General features: G+C 44.0%; 1 protein-coding gene across 20 annotated transcripts in view; it reads left to right on the forward strand.

Moving 5' to 3' along the window:
• The window catches only part of Slc39a11 (solute carrier family 39 member 11), a 486,128-nt gene that overhangs the window by 122,524 nt on the left and 343,747 nt on the right, over nt 1–19,857 (forward strand). For 17 of the 20 annotated variants that reach the window (XM_087208169.1, XM_087208176.1, XM_087208166.1 and 14 more), the window contains one exon: nt 19,046–19,204. The exons of the other annotated variants lie outside the window; for them this stretch is intronic. In XM_087208169.1, coding sequence (XP_087064295.1) covers nt 19,046–19,204 — 159 coding nt within the window. The remainder of the gene's footprint in view (nt 1–19,045; nt 19,205–19,857) is intronic. 20 annotated transcript variants of the gene reach the window in all.

Here is a 19,857-nt window from a genome sequence, read left to right on the forward strand (position 1 = left end):
ATCAGAGTGTTCCATCTCATTTCCCTTTAGGGTTCCTGTAGGTGATCTGGACGTCTGGTTTTGAGAGTTATTTACGTGCTTTCTCATTTCAACTGGGGCAGGAGGCTGTTAGCGCTTGCCAGGATTACCTCCTCTGAGCTGGAAGAGGTGGGACAGGGGCCCGGAGCAGCAGTAGGGATGGTGGCCCAAAATCCCTTTCCTGTAGGCTGGGAGCAGCGGGAGGTATGGTGGCTGGGAAACCCCTTTCTCTGGACTAGGAGCAGTGGGATGGTGGCTCAGAAGCCCCTCCCTCTGGGCCGGGAGCGGTGGGAGGGATGGTGGCCTGGAAGCCCCCTCCTCTGGGCCAGGAGCAGTGGGACAGAAGGTGGCCCAAAAGCCCTTTCCTCTGGGTTGGGAACAGTGGGAGGGATGGTGACTGGGAAGCCCCTTCCTCTGGACCAGGAGCAGTGGAACGACGGCTCAGAAGCCCCTACCTCTGGGCCGGGAGCAGTGGGACTCAGTACCTTGTTCTGGTGGTCTGGTGTCCTCTGCATCTTTGTAGTGTGGAACCAGGTGGCTGCCTGTCTGCAGCGGGGTGATTCGGCATCTTCTGCGTGACTCGGGACCTCAGTAGGGTGTGCAAAAACCTGCCTGTCTGCAGCGGGCTGATTCGGTGTCTTCCGCGCGACTCGGGACCTTGGTAGGGTGTCTTCTTTGTTTCTCTTAATCAGTGTTGTTTTGAATTCCACTTGGTCTGCAAAGAGGATAGCTACTTCTGCTTTTTTTCATGTTCCTGTTGCATAGAGTATTGTTTTCTATCCTTTATCTTTCAGTCTATGAGTTTCTTTTTGAATGAAGTGTGTTTCTTTTATGCAGCATATTGTTGGATCTTGCTTCTTGACCCATTCTGCCAGTCTATTTCTTTTGATTGGTGTATTGAGAACATTAACATTGATGGTTATAACTGGTACATATTGACTTATCCTTGTCATGACCTTTTCTTTTTGTTGGATTCTCCCCTCTTGCATTTAATTTCTTGTCATGCCTGATGGATTCATTTTGCTGAGCTTCCTGGGGTTGTGCTCCTCATTGTCTTTTCCTAAGATATTGTCTAAAATTTTGTGGAGTGCTGGTTTGGTATTCATGAAGTTCCTCAGGTGCTCTTTGTCATGAAAGTATCCTATTTCTCCATCAATTTTGAAAGATAGTTTTGCAGGGTACATCAATCTGGGTTGGACACTGTTTTCTTGTAGGGCTTGATATATGTCACTCTAAGCTCTTCTTGCCTTGAGGGTTTGCATTGAGAAGTCTGCTGTTTCTGGTGGGCTTTCCTTTGTATTTGATTTGTTTCTTTTCTCTACCTGTTTGTAGAACATTTTTCTTCTGTTGGGTTTCTGGAATCTTAACAATTATAAGCCTATGTGCAGATTTTTTCTTTTTATCAAGGCTAGTTGGAGTCCTGTATGCTTCACTTATGTGTATGTCAAGTTCTTTTCCCCTGCTTGGGAAGTTTTCTGCCATCCCTTCTGTGAACAATTTTTTTATGTCGCCTGCACTTTCTCCTGTTTCTTCATTGACTCTGATCAGTCTTACGTTATTCTTCTTTGCATCGTCTAGCAGCTGCTGGATTGATTTCTCATGGTCTGTTACAATTTTAAAGCAATTTTTCTTTTCCTGGTTACTAATTGCAATCTTATCTTCTATGTCTGAAATTCTGTCCTTACATTGGCTCATTCTGCTGTGTAGACTTTCAATGGAGTTTTTGATCTCCTGGAAATCTGTTTGCATCTGTTTTATGGATTCCATTTTTTTCTATGTTGGGATTCCATCATGTTCCTCAGCTCCTGTCTAGATTTATTAATCATGTGTTGCACTATGAGCACAATCTCTGCTGTTATCTGAGAAATTATTTCTGATTTCATTTTTTCCAGATCCTGTTTTGTTACCACTTCAGGGAGTCCAGGTGGTTGAGTATCAGAATGTTGCATCTTGTTTCCCTTTGGGGTTGATGTAGGTGATCTGAAAGTCTGGTTTTGAGGCTTGTTTAGGTGTCTTCTCATTTTGACGGGGGTGCGGTGGGGTAGGTGGTGGTGTTGCTGCTGTAGACTGTGTGGCTCACCTTCTCTGTGCTGGGAGTGGTGGTATTTTAGCCAGAAGCCTCCTACTCTGTGCTGGAAGTGGTGGCACTTCGACCCAGAAGCCTCTTCCTCTGTGTTGGGAGTGGTGGTATGTTGGCCTGGAAGCCTCCTCCTCTGTCTTGCTCTTTTTTTCTTACATCAAAAAATTCCCTCTCAGAATCAGGACTCTCAGTGTTCTTTGTTTGTGGGAGAGGTTCTATCTTATTTTACAAACCTTGTCTGTGAATATAAAGTGATTGTAGGTAAGGGTGAGAGAGAGAGGGAACTCACCTTGTATTTCTTGGACAGAGCAGAGGGACGGTGCCAGCCAATGGCAGGTCCTTATCCCCGTTATTATCCCCACCGGCATGGACAGAAATGTGACCAGAGGACTGACATGGCCACTCAGATTTAATGGGTTGACAATGGCAGCCACAGCCTGGGGAAGTTTTTCAAAGGATGCCCAATGGAATCAGGAGTTTCCTTGGCCTCTCTCACCCATTCCCCCTTCTTGATGGCTCCCACACCAAAAATGGAGACCTTGGGTGTTCCAATGGGCATTGTAGTGATACTGCTGCTTTCCTTGGGGGAGAGGAACCCCTTTGAGATGGGGGAGAACAGAAACCCAGCACTGCAGAGAGCAGTATGGGTCAGACAGGGAGTCCAGGGAGTCTGGATGGAGCCCTGGTGTGGGTCTGCAGCTGAGCTGCTTGTAATCCCCATGATTAGCTTCATTAGCTTCTTGAGTCCTTTAACCTCCAGGCATCCCAGGGCTCCCTGGGGGCTGGAGTCCTTCCACTACCACCTTGTGTGAAGAGTGGGAGCATAAATCCAGTCCTGGCTGTTTAATGCTTCTGTGCCTTCTAGAGAAAAGAGAAAAAAGGCCAGTATGGCAAACAAATATTTTCCTAGTTTGCTGGTATAAGCTGATGTTTGCAGTCAGGGTGTCTTGGCTTTTAATCCTACATTTGACTTTGGCTCCCGGTCATGAGCCCCTGTGCTCAATTTCTGCAGCCCCATCAACCAGCGAAAGGGACAGGACCATTGGGCCGCATGGGAGAATTTTACATCTGACAAACAGGTGTGTGTGGCATCTTTACACTCACCTGTGTGTAGGCATTTTTTTCTTTTTTATTTCTTCTCTTTTTCCCTAGCATTTCTTTGGAAACCTCTCTTAGTTTCTGAAGCTCTGGTCTTCTTGGGAAGAAATAAAGCATGACAGTCCTGGAGCTAAGTGAGTTAGTTCCAGGAGGGTGGAAAAAAAATATATCTGTTAAGTGCATAAATGAGGGGAAAACGAATTAGTATTGTATTTAAGACAGAGGAAGGGACACACAGTCATTGCCTGGGCATAACCTTTAAATGGATTGTGGCTTCGGATTTGCCCAACAGTTTGTAATGATACACGAAGAGCTCTTTGGGGTGGGGATATCCATGAGCTCTAGCAGGGAACATGTGCAGTTTAGGGGTGCCTGAGCCTCCCAGTATTATTAAGTGAGAATAATATGGCTTTATATTTCTCAAAGCACTTTCCCATGCAGTACCTCATCTGTCTGCAATGGTGCTGTGGCCGTAGGTTTTATTATTTGCATTGACTCCATGGAAAAGCAGGCTGCATCCATGCTGGGTTTTTGTGTCTGACCTGTCCCTGGGGTGCTCAGGGAAGTGGAGGGAAGAAGGAGCCTCTAGTGATCCTCCCAGTCCTGAGGTATCATCTTCAATGGCCGCATCACCCTTCTGCTGGGAACTGCTAAGTCACTCACTGCTTGTAGGACTATTGACAGTGACCTCCTGCTGAGGGCCAGATACTGTTCTGGCACTGAGGATGAAACAGTGACCAAAGCAAACAAAAGTCCCTGCCCTGGCAGGAGTGCCATTCTAGCAGAGTCACGTGATAAATTTTCTATTAGGACATAGCATATGTTGGAGAGGTAGGTGTGATAGAGAAAAGTGAAGGCAGGAGGGTAGAGAGACCCTGGTAGGTGTAGGGAGTCATCATTTATGACAACCTTAAAAAGCACAGCAGAATCTGGCACAGTGGTGCACACCTGTAATCCCAGCTACTTAGGAGGCTGAGGCAGGAGGATCCCTAGCCTGGGCAACTTAGCCAAACCCTGTCTCAAAAAAAAAGTAGGGCTGGGGCTCAGTGCAAAGGCCCTGGGTTCAGTCTCCACTGCTGCAAAACAAACAAACAAACGCACATCAGTAAAGACACTAGGGAACTATAACTGGCCCATGGGAGTTCTCTCAGTAAATATTTAGGTTCGAGTTGTATCGAACAAGTTAACAAATGTGCAAATGGATGAATGGAAGATTTAGGATGAGCGCTACCTCCCTGTAGCCCCAGTCTTCTCTGTGAAGAAGAGACTTTGTGTGCCTACGTATGTGCATGAACTCTCGCTCTCCCACTTCAACGTCATGAATCAAGGTGGAGCACCCTAATCAGGACCCCATCTCCTATGGTCCCCCAACAGGGGAGCCCCTCCCTCCAGAATAGAGCCAGCATCTGCCTGGATTGGGATAGGGACGCTGCTGGCTTGTGCAGGTGGGGATGGGAGGTCAGTTACTGACACCTGATAAAGGAAGATGGATCTTCCCTGTCACTTGCACCAGTGTCACCTTCCGTTATGACCCTGGCTCCCTGCACTCTGGGGCTTCACTTGCTCTGTCCCTTTTCTGGGAGCTAGATCCTTACTGTCAAGAGTTGTTTGCTCCTTAAGGAAAAATTTCCCCTGTTTAATTCATGAATCCCCTCCAGGACAAGATTAATAAGCCCTGGATAAGTGTCCACAGCTGCTGGCTCCTTTGGGTGTCCTCTTCCCTCCCCAGATGGAAGCACCTGGAAGTGCAGAGACTGTCCTTTTCACTCTTGTGTCCTGTCCCCAGTAAAGGGGCTAGAGTGTAGTTGGCGCTCAAAACTATTTTTAAAGCAAGCATTGAATGAGCATGGTGCAAGCACAGGAGGTTTGCTTCGGGGTTGGTTGCCTACTGGATCAGTGGAACTTCCTGGACCCCAGTGCATGCTGGTTGACATCTCTGGGACATCACAAAGTGTTCTCAGAACAGGCAATGAGAAACCCTCCTTTTGAACTCCATGAGGAAATCAGTCTTTCTGATTTTCCCAACGAAGGAAGAATCTAATTGAATGCAAACTCATTACATCTCTGAAGCACTTTGAAAATTTCTCCATGATCCAATTATGATGAACGTCTCAGGATGTAGTCATGCCAGGAAATGTCTCAAGCTGTTGGTTTTGTGGGGTGAGCTCAGGGCAGAGTTCCGAGAGATAGAGCCTTCCATCTCACAGACTGCACTCTGGCATTGGAATGGACTCTGGAGTCACCTGGCTTGGGCGTGAACCTAGTCCCTCTGCTCATTAGTTGTGTGGACTTGGGCTAATAACCTAGACTTTGGGCTCCTCAGTTTCCTTATCCATAAGTTGGAGATTTATGGTATTTTCTCCTCTGTAGCTCTGTCGTGAAGGTGCAAGGAATAAATATATTTGAAGCCTTCAGCTCAGTGATTGGCACCTAGTCAGTCCCCCAGTAGATGTTGATTGTTGTTATTGAATGGGTAGAAGATGCATGAGGATGTTGAGATTGATGGAAGTCATGATTTTAGAGCAGTATTCCTTCAGTGTACAGCCCGTGGCTTTACTGATAACCTCTCTTACACATCCTCAGTGGGGTAGCTTCATGCAGAATCCTCCTAGCTTTTATTCTCAGCAGCATAAATCTCCCATCCTTTGTTTATTTTATATATAATTTAAAAAACCATCTGTAATTCCAGAGGGAGGAGGATCACAAGTTTGAGCCCAGTCTGGACAACTTAGTGAGATCCAGTCAGAAAAATAAAAAATAAAAAAGGGGGCTGGGGATGTAGCTCAGAGTGAGGGTGCCGGGTTCAATGTCCAGTACAGAGAGAAAGGGAAGGTGGGGGGGATCATTCCCTACATAATTTTTAGAAACATGCTCACTCTTTCACTTCATTTGTTCTGAACTCTTGCTATTTTGGTGGCTGTATAATACTCCATTGCATGAATTCAACATGATATTTGTTTTCACCTTTATTGAGATATAATTGAAGAACATCAAATTTCACATACCACTGTGACATTTTTTTTTGTTTTTTGTTTTTGTTTGTTTTTGGTATCTGGAATCATACTCAGGAAGCTTACTGGGCAGGCACTGTGCCACTGGCCACTAAGCTGCATCCCCAGCCCCACTGTGACATTCCTAATGAATGACTTAGTGGACATTTTATGTGGATTCTGATATTTTGAATCATTGCTCATTTTTTATGAGGGGAATACTGTAGATGCACACATCTAGAAAGAGCGAATGCCAATGAAAGCCTTATAAGGAGAAAGACAGCAGCTCACCTCACCCACCTTCTGTGGGTTCTCCCCTCCTTTTCAGAAGTGGCCACTGTTGTCCGTTTCTTGAGAAATTTTGTCCCACATTTTCAAATAAATTTATTCTGCAGTTTATCAATTTGGAGACTAGTGTCTTTCAGTTCTGGTAAACATCATTTTATATTCTTTAATGGTTCCCCGCTGGCCCTCATTCCCTATTAGTTTTATTTTTGGCTGTTAGATTTCCTGGACCGAGTCTCTCATTTTCCTCTTTTCTCTGTGTATCATATCAGTTCTTTGCCATTTTGTTCTACATGGTGGGAAATTTAATTGACTTTCACTCCAGAAAGAGAGCAAATGTTTCTTTTTTGGTTATCTTCATAGTTTCTTTTTCGTATGTGCAAACTCTCTTGCTACTCACGGCCTTACTTATGTTATTTATTTAAGTTCACCATGCCTCGGTTTCCCTGTATGAGAGAACAAGAATAGCAATAATATATAACAAAGTTCCTCTTTATAGATGCAGCTATTCTTGCCATCAATTCCATTTTATTTGCAGATGTTAACTATGATTTCCATTGCTCGTCCCATTGCCAGTTTCCATTGCAGTTCCTACAGAGCTTGATCTCTTACCTAGCCTCCACCAGCCAGGAAATGGTAGTCCTTGGATTTGAACCCTGGTAGACTCCAGAGTCCTCAGCTCACCATGTTACTGTTTATAGAGAACAAGGGGAAGAAAATGGTGGGCATGCCACAGAATTATTGCTGGGGGTGAGATTGCCAGTAAACACCAGGGCATGCATTTAAGTTGTATTTCAGATAAACAGTGAATAAGTTTTTAGTCTAAGTATGTTCCAAATATTATTGAGATGTACAAAACAGGTACTTATCATTTCAATTTAACTGGGCATCTTGTATTTTTATTTGCTGTATCAGGCCATTCTAGGAAGGGGCCTTTCGTACTATATCCGGTCCCCTCCTGAAATCCTGTGCGTCCCTCCTCTCCTCTTGCCCACCATCTGCCAGGAGTCACTGCCACTGTACTCATGAGGTCCCTGGCCTCCCTCAGAAAAGGTGGGGTGAAATGTAACTTTGTTTCCAATGAGAAGTGGCATCTTTCCTTCTCCTTGAGCATAAGGGTCCTGTCCCTGAGTCTCACTACTAGCTTGAGCCAGGAGAGAGGGGCTCAGAGCTAGGAGGTCAGTGGCTTATCACCTCTCTCGAGGGAAATGAGTGAAGTGGGTGTAGCTCATTCCTGGTTCTTTGTTTTCTTGCTGTGGAGCCAGACAAAGTATGCTCCTCTCTTCTTTTCCAGTGCTGGCAGGGGCTGCTTCCTTGGCCACAAGATCGAGGACAGATTGGATCAGCATGAGTGCGTGGTGTGTTTCGGGGAGGGCTGGCCAGCTGGTACAATTGCCCATCAACAGGCCCCAGTTGAGAGGTGCTGATGGATTGGTGGCCAAGTGCCATGTTCGGAGGGTGCTGGGGGCAACATGTTCACACCCTCCTGGTGACCAGCTGGTGAAATGTTTGATAAGACGCCCCTCCCCCTCACTAGCACCTTGTTTTTAAATTTTTCAACTAATTCCTGCATGGAATTAATAATGTTGGCAAGCTGAAGGATTCTGGGAGTCCTTCTTCATTCAGTGAGTCTAGATCTGCCTTGAAAGAACCAGAGTAATTAGTACACTTGCATCTCTGTTAATCCAAGTGATGAGTTTGTGCAAGAGAAACATTGAACTCAAGCAAAAAACCCTAAATATTATTTCTCTTTGGAGCATAACAGTCTTGTTTTAGGTGTACCTAAGGTTATCGCTATGGGCACAACAGCCAAGGTGCGGTCCCACACATTGTAGCTGCTTGTAATTGTTAGGCTGAGCTGCACTTGGAATTGAGTGCTTAGATTTGGAGCAGGACTGAGCTTGGAGGCTAATTCTTTTTCAGCTCTGTTTTCATGGCATAGGAGTTGGAATTAGGTTGTTGGTCAGTAAATTTGAAACCCCAATATATCTTGAGTGATTGTCTTCACTCTAAGAAACTTACTATAGCCTAGGACTTCAGTGGTGGGGACCTGATGCACTGAGAATGGATGCTTGTGGGTCCTTTTTGATGTGATAGCTATGCTTGCCTAATACTGCTGGCGCTTAAGGTTGGGCTGGCTCTCAGCCCTGGCCCTTGGCCTTGTCAGGCTCTTAGTGGTTGTCTTGAGTGACTCAAGATAGGGTTGGATCTATCCAGACAAACCATTTCAGTGTGGATTCCAGAGCCTGGATGGCACACCATGACGTTTGTGAAGCAAAGATTGTTCATTAGAAGCTGGAGTGGGCACAACCTTCACAAGACTTAACAAATGAATACAATTTCCATACAACAATATGCCAGATCTTAAAGTGCAAGCCTAAAGAGCTTTGACAACTGAATACACCTGTATAACCACCACCCAAAATGAAATAGAGAACATTTTATTATCCCATGGAAAACTCCTGTTCCCTGGGTCAATTCTGCCCATGCCTCAGACAACCACTGATGATTGTCACTATGGATTGGTGTTGTGTGTCCTTGTGCTTCAGTGGAATCATGACCGTGTAGTCACATATATATTTTGTTGTTGTCATTACATTGGCTGTCTTCTTTCACTCAGTGTATTGATGTTGAGATTCATCCAGTGTTCCAGTGATATAAGTAGTCTGGTCCTTTTTACTGATAAGGAGTCATTTAATTTATAAATATACTACAGTGTGTTTATCCATTTCCCTGTTGATGGATATTTGGGGTGCTTCCAGTTTGGGGCTTCTATGAATAAGGCTACCATGAACATTTGCATAAGTCTTTGTGTGGACATATTTTTTCATTTCTCTTGGGCAGCTTCTAGGAGAGAAATCACTGGCTCATGTGGTTGATTTTTATGTGGTTTTTTTTTTTTTTTTTTTTTTTCTTTTTCAGTAAAAGTATTCTTCCTTAGTTTGGAAAGCAAGCCAAGCTCCTGCCCATTACTGACACTGGGTAGGCATAACTATCAAAAATTAGGTCATTCAAGAAAATCTATGACAGTTAATAACTGTAATTGAATCTGATGAAACGGATTATAATTTTGAGCTGTTAGGTTTAATTCTGTAAAATTACATGAAGCTGATATGTTTTGAAGGCTTGTTGATAAAATCAAATTCGGTAGTTATAGCCCCCATATGAATTTGATTCATACATGAGTCATGGCTAATGACTAACATGCCAAATTTGAAGGCTGACTCAACGCAGAATTCGTGTGGCCACCCATCCTGAGTTTCTGATCAAGTGACTTAATATTAAACGGACATAGGTGACCTCATTTTGGAAGGTCATATGCCGATTCCTTCCTTCCTTCCTTCTTCGCAATCTGCCTCCATTTTCCTCACCTCACGTCTGGATCATGTCCGTAGTCTGGCAGCTGGCCTGTTGGTTTGCAAACTGCCCCCTTACCTCCATCCTGCTTTCTGATGCCAGTTTATTTTCCAGAACACCTTCCTCACCCTGCTCAAGACAGCTGCTGCTTGCCTAGCACTGACCCGCTGAGTCTTGGCTGAGTGCCTTTGGTGTCACCTTTGGACCTTTGGGACACTGTGCCCCTGCCCCTGCCCCTGCCCTGCAGAATCTGGTTCAGTAGGTTGTAGAGGATTCCAGCTTCTGTATTTTGAAAATTCCAGTTGATTCTAGTGTGCAGCCTGACTTGGACACGACTGCCCATTGTCTGAGGCCCAGGACATTCTGCCTGGCTTCTCAATCGTACCCAACTCTCTCATTATGCCCCAACACATGCCCTCTTCATCAGTCAGGCCTCTCTTGTTCCCACAACAGAGCCTTTGGCATGCTTGCCTCCCAGACTCTGCTAGCTGCTGCTCCCAGCCAGCAAGACCCCGCCCTTGTGTTCCTTTCTACACCATGTCCAACCTTCCAGAGTCCTTCCCACACTTCCTTTGATGTTCTGTTTTTCTTTTATAACATCGGTATCTCCTTCCTTGGAGTGACTGGGCACTCTCCTCACTTACCCTTTCAGATGTTAGATATCATTTCAGATGTTTTCTGTGGTTCCTCGTTTTAGGGTATGCAGCCAGCTCCTGGAAGGCAGAATCCAGATCTCTTTGGGCCTTTTCTCCTCTCCTTCAGCTCCCAGGGTCTAGCATGATGTTGGCTATATAACAATCACTGACTAGGTACCTGTTGGTTGACTTCTAAAAATAATCTTTATATCTGTGTCGGAGACAGAACATAGAGACATTACTTGGCTGCTGTACTTAGGGAGTAATTATTGCCTTGACTTTTATGGATTGCAAGTTTGTGCCTACTCATTAATTATACAGAAACCTTCTTGAGGTTAGAGTTTTGCTCATTTGCTTCAACACACTTTTAATGAGGGCCTGCTCTGTTGTAGCCCTGGAGCCAGGCACTGTTACTTTGAACTCTGTTCCTGTGTTCAACAGCTTTCCATGCACCTTCCTTAAAGGTATGAATAATTGGTGCTGATATTCAGTGCATGGTATTGAACTATGGGCAATAATTGAATTTTTATTAAGAGGAAAATTTTGTTTTGTGGCTCAGATTTTCTTTCAGTATTTAAACTGTCATTATGATCATAAAAGGAGTGCTTAACAGCATGCGTCATGCCAGAGTGTTCTGATGCATCCCTCCAGGAACTCTTCATGAATTCATTTCTATTTCCAGAGCTGAAATTGTTCTGAGATGAACACTTAACACAGAAATGAAAAGGTTTGCCTGCTGTGGGCTAGGCGTTTAGCTGATTTTTTTGGGGGGTGGGGTGGGTCCTGGGGATCAAACTCAGGACCTTGTGCTTGCAAGCCAGGCTCGGTGCCACTGAGCTAAATCCCCGGCCCCTAGCTGATTGTTTTTGATTAGTCTGTGCTGGTACCTCTTACACTAGAGGGAAAGTAATAGCATTATAAAGTATGGGTCCCAGTGGAGTGGTATTTTGCAAACAAGGATCATATTGTGAGCTTTGCGAGGTTCTGAGAATTTATGAGGTTCTGTGAGTTTTACTCTAGGGAACACGAGAAAGCGTTTGCAAATATCTGCTGATTCTAAGTTGTTCCTTGGGTCATTTCCAATCTTCTGGCTTTAAAGCTGTGATTTTGGGGTCCTCAACAGAAACATACAGTCAAAGGTGGGTGTTAGGTTATCATGTAGATCCTTAACACTATTGGAGTTCCATCATAAAATTGGGTCAAGGATGTGGGAGGATGCTGGGTGCCTCCATTCCAGCATGGAAGCTGTCACCTTTTCCTCTTGTTAGCATCATGATACCCTCTGCCTTGCTGGGCTGGGGATTGCTGGGTGTCACATGGGACAGTTGCTTGGCTGCACAGGAAATAGGAGGAATCTGGGTCAAATTATTCCTTCCCTTGGCTTCCCCCAGTCCTCTTTTAGGCCCATCTCTACCCTCATGTCAGAGGCTCTGCACACTATGCTGGGGCCCTATGAGGTGGCCCATCTTGCTTCTGAATCTCCTGTCCTAGTGGGGCCAAGACTAAGCCTTCTCAGGGTGTCTGTCAGAGATTACCTGCTCCTCTCTTCTATCTTCCAACTCCTTGTGACCTTGTGGCTGCCATGTCCTTCACCTTTCCTTCTGCCTTTGTGCTAACAGAACCCTATCCTGGACTGTCACCTTGGAACATTGAACTTGAGAGAAGACTCACTCTAACAGAGGTTTGGGAGATAGCAGCTTGCATTCCTTCGGCCATTGTTAAGTTCTACAGTCTAGACCAGGGATGGCGAACCTTTTAGAGTTTTTAATGATAAAAAACAGCCAGCCGCGGCATGCGTGCCGTAGATCTGCTACCATTGGCCTATACCCTGTGTGGTTCTCAAATGGACAAGGAATGTTATGTTAGCATAGTAAACATTTGAAAATTATTAGAGAAAAATTATTCTCTGAGTAGATGACATTGGGAATATTATGGTTTTTAAAGAATTCCAAACATCCAGGAGGTGGTGTGTAGCTTTGAGGTTAAGAGCATGGATTTGGATTTAGGCCTGGGTTTCAAATCCCAGCTTGGACACTCCTAGCTGGCTGTTCTTGGGTGAGTTGTTGAATTACTTTGAACCCCAAAGAGGAGACTGTAGGTATCAATGAGATAAAGCACATTGTCCCTCTCACTACCACATAGCAAAGCCCCAGGCCCATTGCTTTGTTGATCCCACAAGGCAAACTGTAGGTTCTCTTCTCTTCAAAGGTTTGCATGCACAGTTTATGCCCATTACCCATAATGCTCTCCCTCAATCTTCCCTCCACCTTGGTAACTGATATTATCATTCATATTTAATAAGCTATTTATTCTTGATTTTCAGAAAAGTTTTGAAAATAGTAGAGGGCATTTCTTTGTATCCTTCACTCAGTTTCTCCTAACGTGAACGTCTTATGTAATCAATCATCGGACATTTGTCAAAGCTGAGACATTCACATGGTACACGGTGGTGGACTAAACTCCAGACCTCATTTAGATATCACCAGGTTTTCTACTCAGGTCTCACTTCTGTTCCAGGGTCCCATCCAGGGCACATCGTACATTTGGATTCTTCTTCCTTTAAGTGTAGCTGATTGTGAAGGAAGGTGCATTTCATGTACCTGTGATTCAGAGACCTGGACCAAAAGTATGATGCGTGTATGTTTTGCTCTGAAACCCCTGGCATTAGCTGTGCTGCTAGCAGGGGATTATCCGAGTTACTTAATTGCTTGTTTCCCCACCTACTTCAGAGGCAGACAGGGTCTATTAATAGATTTACTTTTGTGAGATCTGAGTTATCTTCCAGAGGCAAGCATTTAACAGGCTCATTACCACTGCTTATTAGTTGCTGAAGTTTTCTAGTTCTGATTTTTCTTGGAGTAGCTTATATCACAGTATTGAGGAATACTGGTAGGATCAATTATGTTAATTTATGGCTGAAATTGACTCATCTCAGACGTTTAAAATTTATTTTTTAATTTTGAAGATCAACACGTAATTATTTATATATATATGTATAACAATGTGGTACTCCTATACATGTATATGTTATGTAAGGATCAAATCAGGGTAATTAACCTACCTGTCATCTTAAATATTAATTTTCTTCTTGTGAGATCATTTGAGATCCCCTCTTCTAGCTATTTTGAAATATACATTTTTGCTAACTATGTTTATCCTACTGGATAATAGAAAGTCAGAACTAACTCTGCTGATCTAATTGTAACTTTATATCCATTAACTAATCCTCATCCTTTCCAGGCTCTGCTAACTACTGTTCTACTCTTTATCCTATGGGAGTTCCTTTGTGAAATGGGGACAAGGATATCTATTCTCTAGCTCTATGAGAATAGCTTTTTTAGGTCCCACATATGAGTAAGAGCATATTGCATTTGTCTTTCTGTGCCAGGCCTATTTCACTTAACATGATGTCTTCCAGTTCCATTCATGTTGTTGTAAATGACAAGATTTCATCTTTTTAATGGCTAAAGAGTAGTCTCTTGTGCTTAAATACTACATCTTCTTTATATATGTCATAGCTATTGTTGAGGCACGAGATTAGGGTGTGACAAACTGGCTGTGCAAGTGAGCATGACCTGTCAATCACAGAGTCAAGACTCATGCGCAGAACAACTTCTGAGTCCTGCACTTGATACTAATCAGAGAATGCAAGCAGGGTTTTCATAGGACAGCCTAGATCTGACATCAGAATGGAGATATAAAAAGCAGGGGCCATTGGCCTCGTGACCACTGCCTGTTTTCTTTCACGGTGGCCTGCTCTGCATACAAGGTATAGTTTCTTTTCTCACACTCACCCTGCAGAGCACCTCTTTTTAGAGTACTTCTTTTCAGAGCACTTCTTCTCCCTTCTTTTCTCCCTCCTTTTACCTTTAAAAAATGTAAAACACCTTGCTACCCCGTTTCCTGTCCAATTCTTTGTTCAGGACAACAAGAGTTTGGAAAGGAAACCTAGGAAGTGTACAGCACCTCAGTACTTGGCAACATTGTGAGTAATGGTGTAATAAACATGAAGATGCAGATATCTTTCAACATATGGGTTTTATTTCCTTTGGATATACACTCCTAGTGGGATTGTTGGATCATATGGTAGTTCTATTTTTAATGTTTTGAGGAACCTCGAAATTATTTTCCATAATGGCTGCACAGGTTAACATCCCCATCAATAATGTACAAGTGTTCCCTTTTTATCACATCCTTGCCAACACTAATGCTGTCTTTTGTCTTTTTGACAGTTATCATTTTAACTTTATCCCAGACTTTGGTTCTGGGATTCTTTGATGAAGGAAGGGCTGGGTCTTTAACTCTAGAGCTTTCAGAATTTCTTAAAAGAAGTCTAGGTAGGGGAAAGGATGGTGCTGATTTGGTCTGGGGATGGCACAGTCCGCTTTGGACGGCATCAGCTTCCTCTGGGACCTTGGGAAAGCCACTGAATCTCTGTGGGTCTCACTTTTTCCATTTGTTAAATGAAGTGTCTGGACGATGTAGTTTCCTAAAGTCCCTTTCAGCCCTAAATGAGCCTGTGATTCGATCAGTAGACTATCCAGTGGATTACCCAGGAAAGTTTGGCAATTCGACATTGACTGCTTTCCATTTAAACAATTACTCAACCAGTGTTTGCACAGGGGTGAAGCCATGCAACACACTCAATTTGGAAGGTAAAAACCACTTTAGAAGTTAGGCATTTGCTAAAAAGTGAGTGTTGAATCACTTCCTGATCACTCATTCAGACTTCTCCACCCCCATTGCTCCCCTTCATTAGCAAGGATGATGGAGAATTTGTTTAGGCAACAGATACTGAACAACTGCTCTGTCCAAGGCTGTGCTGAAAGCACACCTTTCATCCTGGTGTGACCAAGGTCTGGGAAGTTCATACTCCAAGAATGAAACTAGTGAGATGAAAAAGGGCCCCCCCGTGGAGGAGGGAAGCCCAGCAAGATTGGGTGAAAGAAGAGCATGTTTAGTGAAAGCAGCTCAGGCAGGGTGAGAATGCAAAATAACACTGATTCATTTTCTCCTCTCTCCAGCTACTGGGTTGGGGTGGTAGCTGCATTGCCTGATATATTCTTTCTTTTCTTTTCTTTTTGTACAGTGCTAGGGATTGAAACTAGGCGCAATCTACCACTAATCTATATCCTCATATCTTTAAAAATTTTTAATTTTGGACAAAGTCTCGCTAAATTGACCAAGCTGGTCTCAAACTTGCAGTTCTCCTGCCTCAGCCTCCTGAGTAGCTGGATTAAAGGCTTGTTCCACTGTGCCCAATGTTATGTGATTTTTTTTTTCAGTACAAGGTCCTTCACATTGAGCTACATCCCCAACACTTTTTATTTTGAGACAAGGTCTTGCTAAGTTGTTAAGTTGCCCAGGCTGGGCCTGAACTTGCAGTCCTCCTGGATCACCCTCCCAGAGTGCTGATTACAGGTTAATCACGTGTGGCACTATGTCTGGCCACTTGATACATACAACTCTGTTCAGTAGCATCATTTCCAGTTGTCCAAACGGAGCTGTGGAGAGCCCAGGCTTTTTGCTGGGGTACCTAACTGATAAGTGGCAGCGCCAAGATTCAGACAGACTTGATTTTACATCCTGCATTTTCCCATTGTAAATGCAGACTCAGTCAAAGGGTTGAAGGTGCTTGGGAGAAGGACCCCTGAGATGGGTCTTGGCATTTTGGCATTGTCACATGTGGAGGTCTGGGGCCCTGGTGAGGGATCTGGAGAATTCAGCACACTGCTTGGGGCAGTAGTGCATGATAGAATCCTCATGATTGGTAAAGCCAACTTCAGTTTTTTAAAAAAGACTGAGGTACAACTCACAGCATCGTGTTAACTATTTTAAAGTTTATAATTCAGTGGTGTGTAAAACATTCATGATGTAATGTGTAAACATTCATCACCTTTATCTACTTCCAAATATTTTCATCACACCCAAATGAGACCCTGTACCTATCCAGCAGTCATTCCCCTTTCTCCACTTCCTGCATCCCCTATCAATCACCCATTTGCTTTCTGTCTCCATGGATTTACCCAGTCTGGATACTTAATATAAATGGAATGGATGTGGGTTGTCATCACATCTTCCCTCTGACTCTGTGCCTTCTTATTCACTCATAAGGACATCTGGGATGACACTGGCCCCACTCAGACAATCCAGGGTCATCTCCCTATCTCAGAGTCCTCAATTTCAGCACAGCTGCAGATTTCCTTTTACCATGTAAAGTAAAATATTTCCAGGTTTTGGGTTATTAAGACTTGGTCATCTTATCTACCACACATGCCCCTGCAATCCAGTACCATTTACAGATTGCTCTTGGGTCATTTTTCAGTTATATGGGAGGCAGGGAGACTGGCAAGGAAAAGAAAAGAAAGAAACCCAACTGAGCCCTAGATTTGACTGAAGATAAGGAGCAGCGATTCCCAAGGAAGAGGCTCACCTGCATCATCTGGTCTGCTTTTTCATTCAAGCATCCCAGATTACCACACACCCACCCTCGAGAGGCGCACCTCTCAGCTCCCCACCGAGTGACTTGTCTGTGAGAACTTTATGTGTTTATCACATACAGGGACAGGAAGAAAGATTGGTATCCAGTGATGTAGAGAGATAGAAGGGAGTTTTGATGAATGTTGGGCTTGATGTTGAGAAGAGGATGAACAATGTGGCAGTATCTCAAGTGATGCTGATAAGGATGTTGGGTCTCCTTTCTCCATGATAGGGTATGGCTTTCTCTGGGTCAATATGGCTTCAGGACTATGGGACTATATGGGAGGCCCTAAAATCTGCAGAGAGAGAGAGAGAGAGAGAGAGAGAGAGAGAGAGAGAGAGAGAGAAAGAAGAGAGGTAGAGAGGGAGAGAGAGGGGAGAGAGGGGAGAGAGGGGAGATAGGAGAGAGAAGAGAGATTAGCAGACAGTTTAAGTTTAAAAAGAGGAAAAAGGACATCTTTATCTCTCCCTGTACATGGGTTCTCATTAATGGAGAGCTGCCCAGGGCGATTGGATTCTAAAGCTAGTGAGATACGTTTTGGAAGCAGGGTGGGTAGGGTTGTAGCGGTGGGGAGTTGTCAGGCTTCCTCTGATGCCCTTTCGTGGCAACCTGGGTCATGGAGTTGGACCGGGTAGCCTCAGCTCCCATCCTGTTTAGATGAGACATTTTCATTCTTTCTTGGGGTTTAAGAGGCAAGTGGACTTTTTGCCTGGGTGACACTCAGATTTCTGCTAGGAGAATTTGTCCCAGAGCAAGTGGCTCCATGTGCATGATGGAGGGCAGAAGGAAACTCATGGATTTATGTATAGATTTGTTCTTTACTGCTGCTGTGGTAATACCTGACTCTGTCACTCTGAATGTTATTTTGGAGATGGGTGATGCAGGTGTTTTTGAAAGACAAGACATGATTAAATGATTTTTAGAAACCCATTCAACATTTTCCATGTTGGAGATGACTGTCATATACTTACGATGGGTGGTGGGTGTGCACTCTCCAAGAAGGATGCCACATCATCTGTAAGACTGAGCATCCATGAGTGATTAATTTGGTCAGTGCTGGAAAACTGTTCAACAAAGTGACTTGCGGAGATTTTGAGACCTGCATCATTTTTCTCTTCTTCATCATTTCTCCCCTCATTGATTTGATTGTGGTCCTGCTTGGTCAGTTCCTTGGACCTGCCACTTACTGCCTATGTGAAAAGGGCAAATTGCCTTATTATTCCCAATTTCACTTCTTTATCTACAAATAGCAATAGAAAACAATATCTGCCTCCTGAGGCTGTTGTGATAAGATATCAAATGTAAACCTTGATCTCTGGAAAGAGTAGGTGATCAGTAAATGTTAGTTCCTCTCTTCCTTTTTAGAGATAAGAAAATTGATGAGCTCAGTCTGACATTGACTTATTGGTGGTCTTCAAATACTTCAAAGGGAGTCACGTGTCACAGAGGAAAGGCACATGATTTGGTGCTCCAGAGAGCAGAAAGAGAGCTAGCAGATAAAAATGGGAGACAGATTTCAGCTCAACATAAGGAAGAATTCTGTAGTAATTAGCGCTGTGTTATTCTGCAGTGGTGCTTATGAAGTAATCAGAAATTTGTCTCGGAAGTATTCAATTAGAACAGGATTTCTCAACATTATTGCTGACATTTGGGGGCAGATAATTCTTTGTTGTCAGGGGTTGTGCTGCGCATGTAGGATATTTACCAGCACCCTGGGCCTCTACTCATTAGATGCCAGTAGCAACTTTCTCTACCCTGCCTTCAATGTGACAACAAAAGGTCTCTCTAGACACGGTCACTCCGTGACAACCTAGAGTGCAAAACTGCCTCTGACTGAGAACCACTGAATTTGAGGGTAGATGACAGCAACCTGGACTCCATCCTTCTCAGGCCAACTATCCTGCTCAAATTTGGTTCTTACATAGTTACTTCGCTAGTTTTGGGGTTGGTTTCTCAGTTGAGATAGTTATTCCCTAATACCTGGGATCGTGGGTTGGATATATGTGAATTGATAGGGTTTAGTTTGGGCCCAAGAGCAACAGAAGACCCTGCTTAGAAGACCCAGGGCTGTCTAATGGTTTGTTGCTCACTGGTTTTGCAGGTCATGTTAGCAGCCTCTTATTGGTCTCTCCTGGCCCCAGCAGTTGAGATGGCCACATCCTCAGGGGGCTTTGGTGCTTTTGCCTTCATCCCAGTGGCTGTTGGCTTCACACTTGGGGCTGCTTTCGTCTACCTGGCCGACCTCCTGATGCCTCACTTGGTGAGTACCATTTTCCTTTGGGCTGTGGTGTAGGAGACACCCATCTCTGTGCAGTGGATTTCTTTCTGTTCACCTTGATGTAGCCATATGTCTCTGTTAAGTAGCCCTGGAGTCCTAACAGATAAGAAGGCATTAGAGGAAATCAATGGTGATTTCTTCCAACTCTCAGGGTAATGTGACTAATCATCCCATTATTTACATTTTGGTAAGTTCAGATTTGAATGTCAGATGTCATTAAAAATATAGTGTGTGACTGATGTTGTGCTGTATACATGTATATGTGAGCAGACATGGAACTCGGCAAAGGTCATGGCCTTTGCAGAGCATATGATGTCACTAGGGAGATGACAACACATCTAACTATAGTGTAAGACCATTGGCAACATCTCCCATCAACGTGGGCTACGGAGGGTGAGGTGGGAGGGCTGGGCAACTTGACACTGGGTTTGAGCTCATTTCTGCCGTAACTAGTTGTAGGTCACTTAGTTTCAGTTTTCCTCCCTGTGATTTGAGGATAGCTCCACCAAGGGACTATAAAAATAAAGAAATAAAAATTTAAGAAGCAGCAAAATTGGGGGTGATCTAGAGATTTTAGGATTTTTTGCTGAAATCAGGCTGGTGGGTTGAGTTTGGGAATGAGGTGTACTTGCGCA

Source organism: Heterocephalus glaber, unplaced genomic scaffold (genome assembly GCF_053883595.1).
Source record: "Heterocephalus glaber isolate CG9 unplaced genomic scaffold, H.glaber_assembly_v1.0 deba00000937, whole genome shotgun sequence".
Classification (NCBI taxonomy): domain Eukaryota; kingdom Metazoa; phylum Chordata; class Mammalia; order Rodentia; family Bathyergidae; genus Heterocephalus; species Heterocephalus glaber.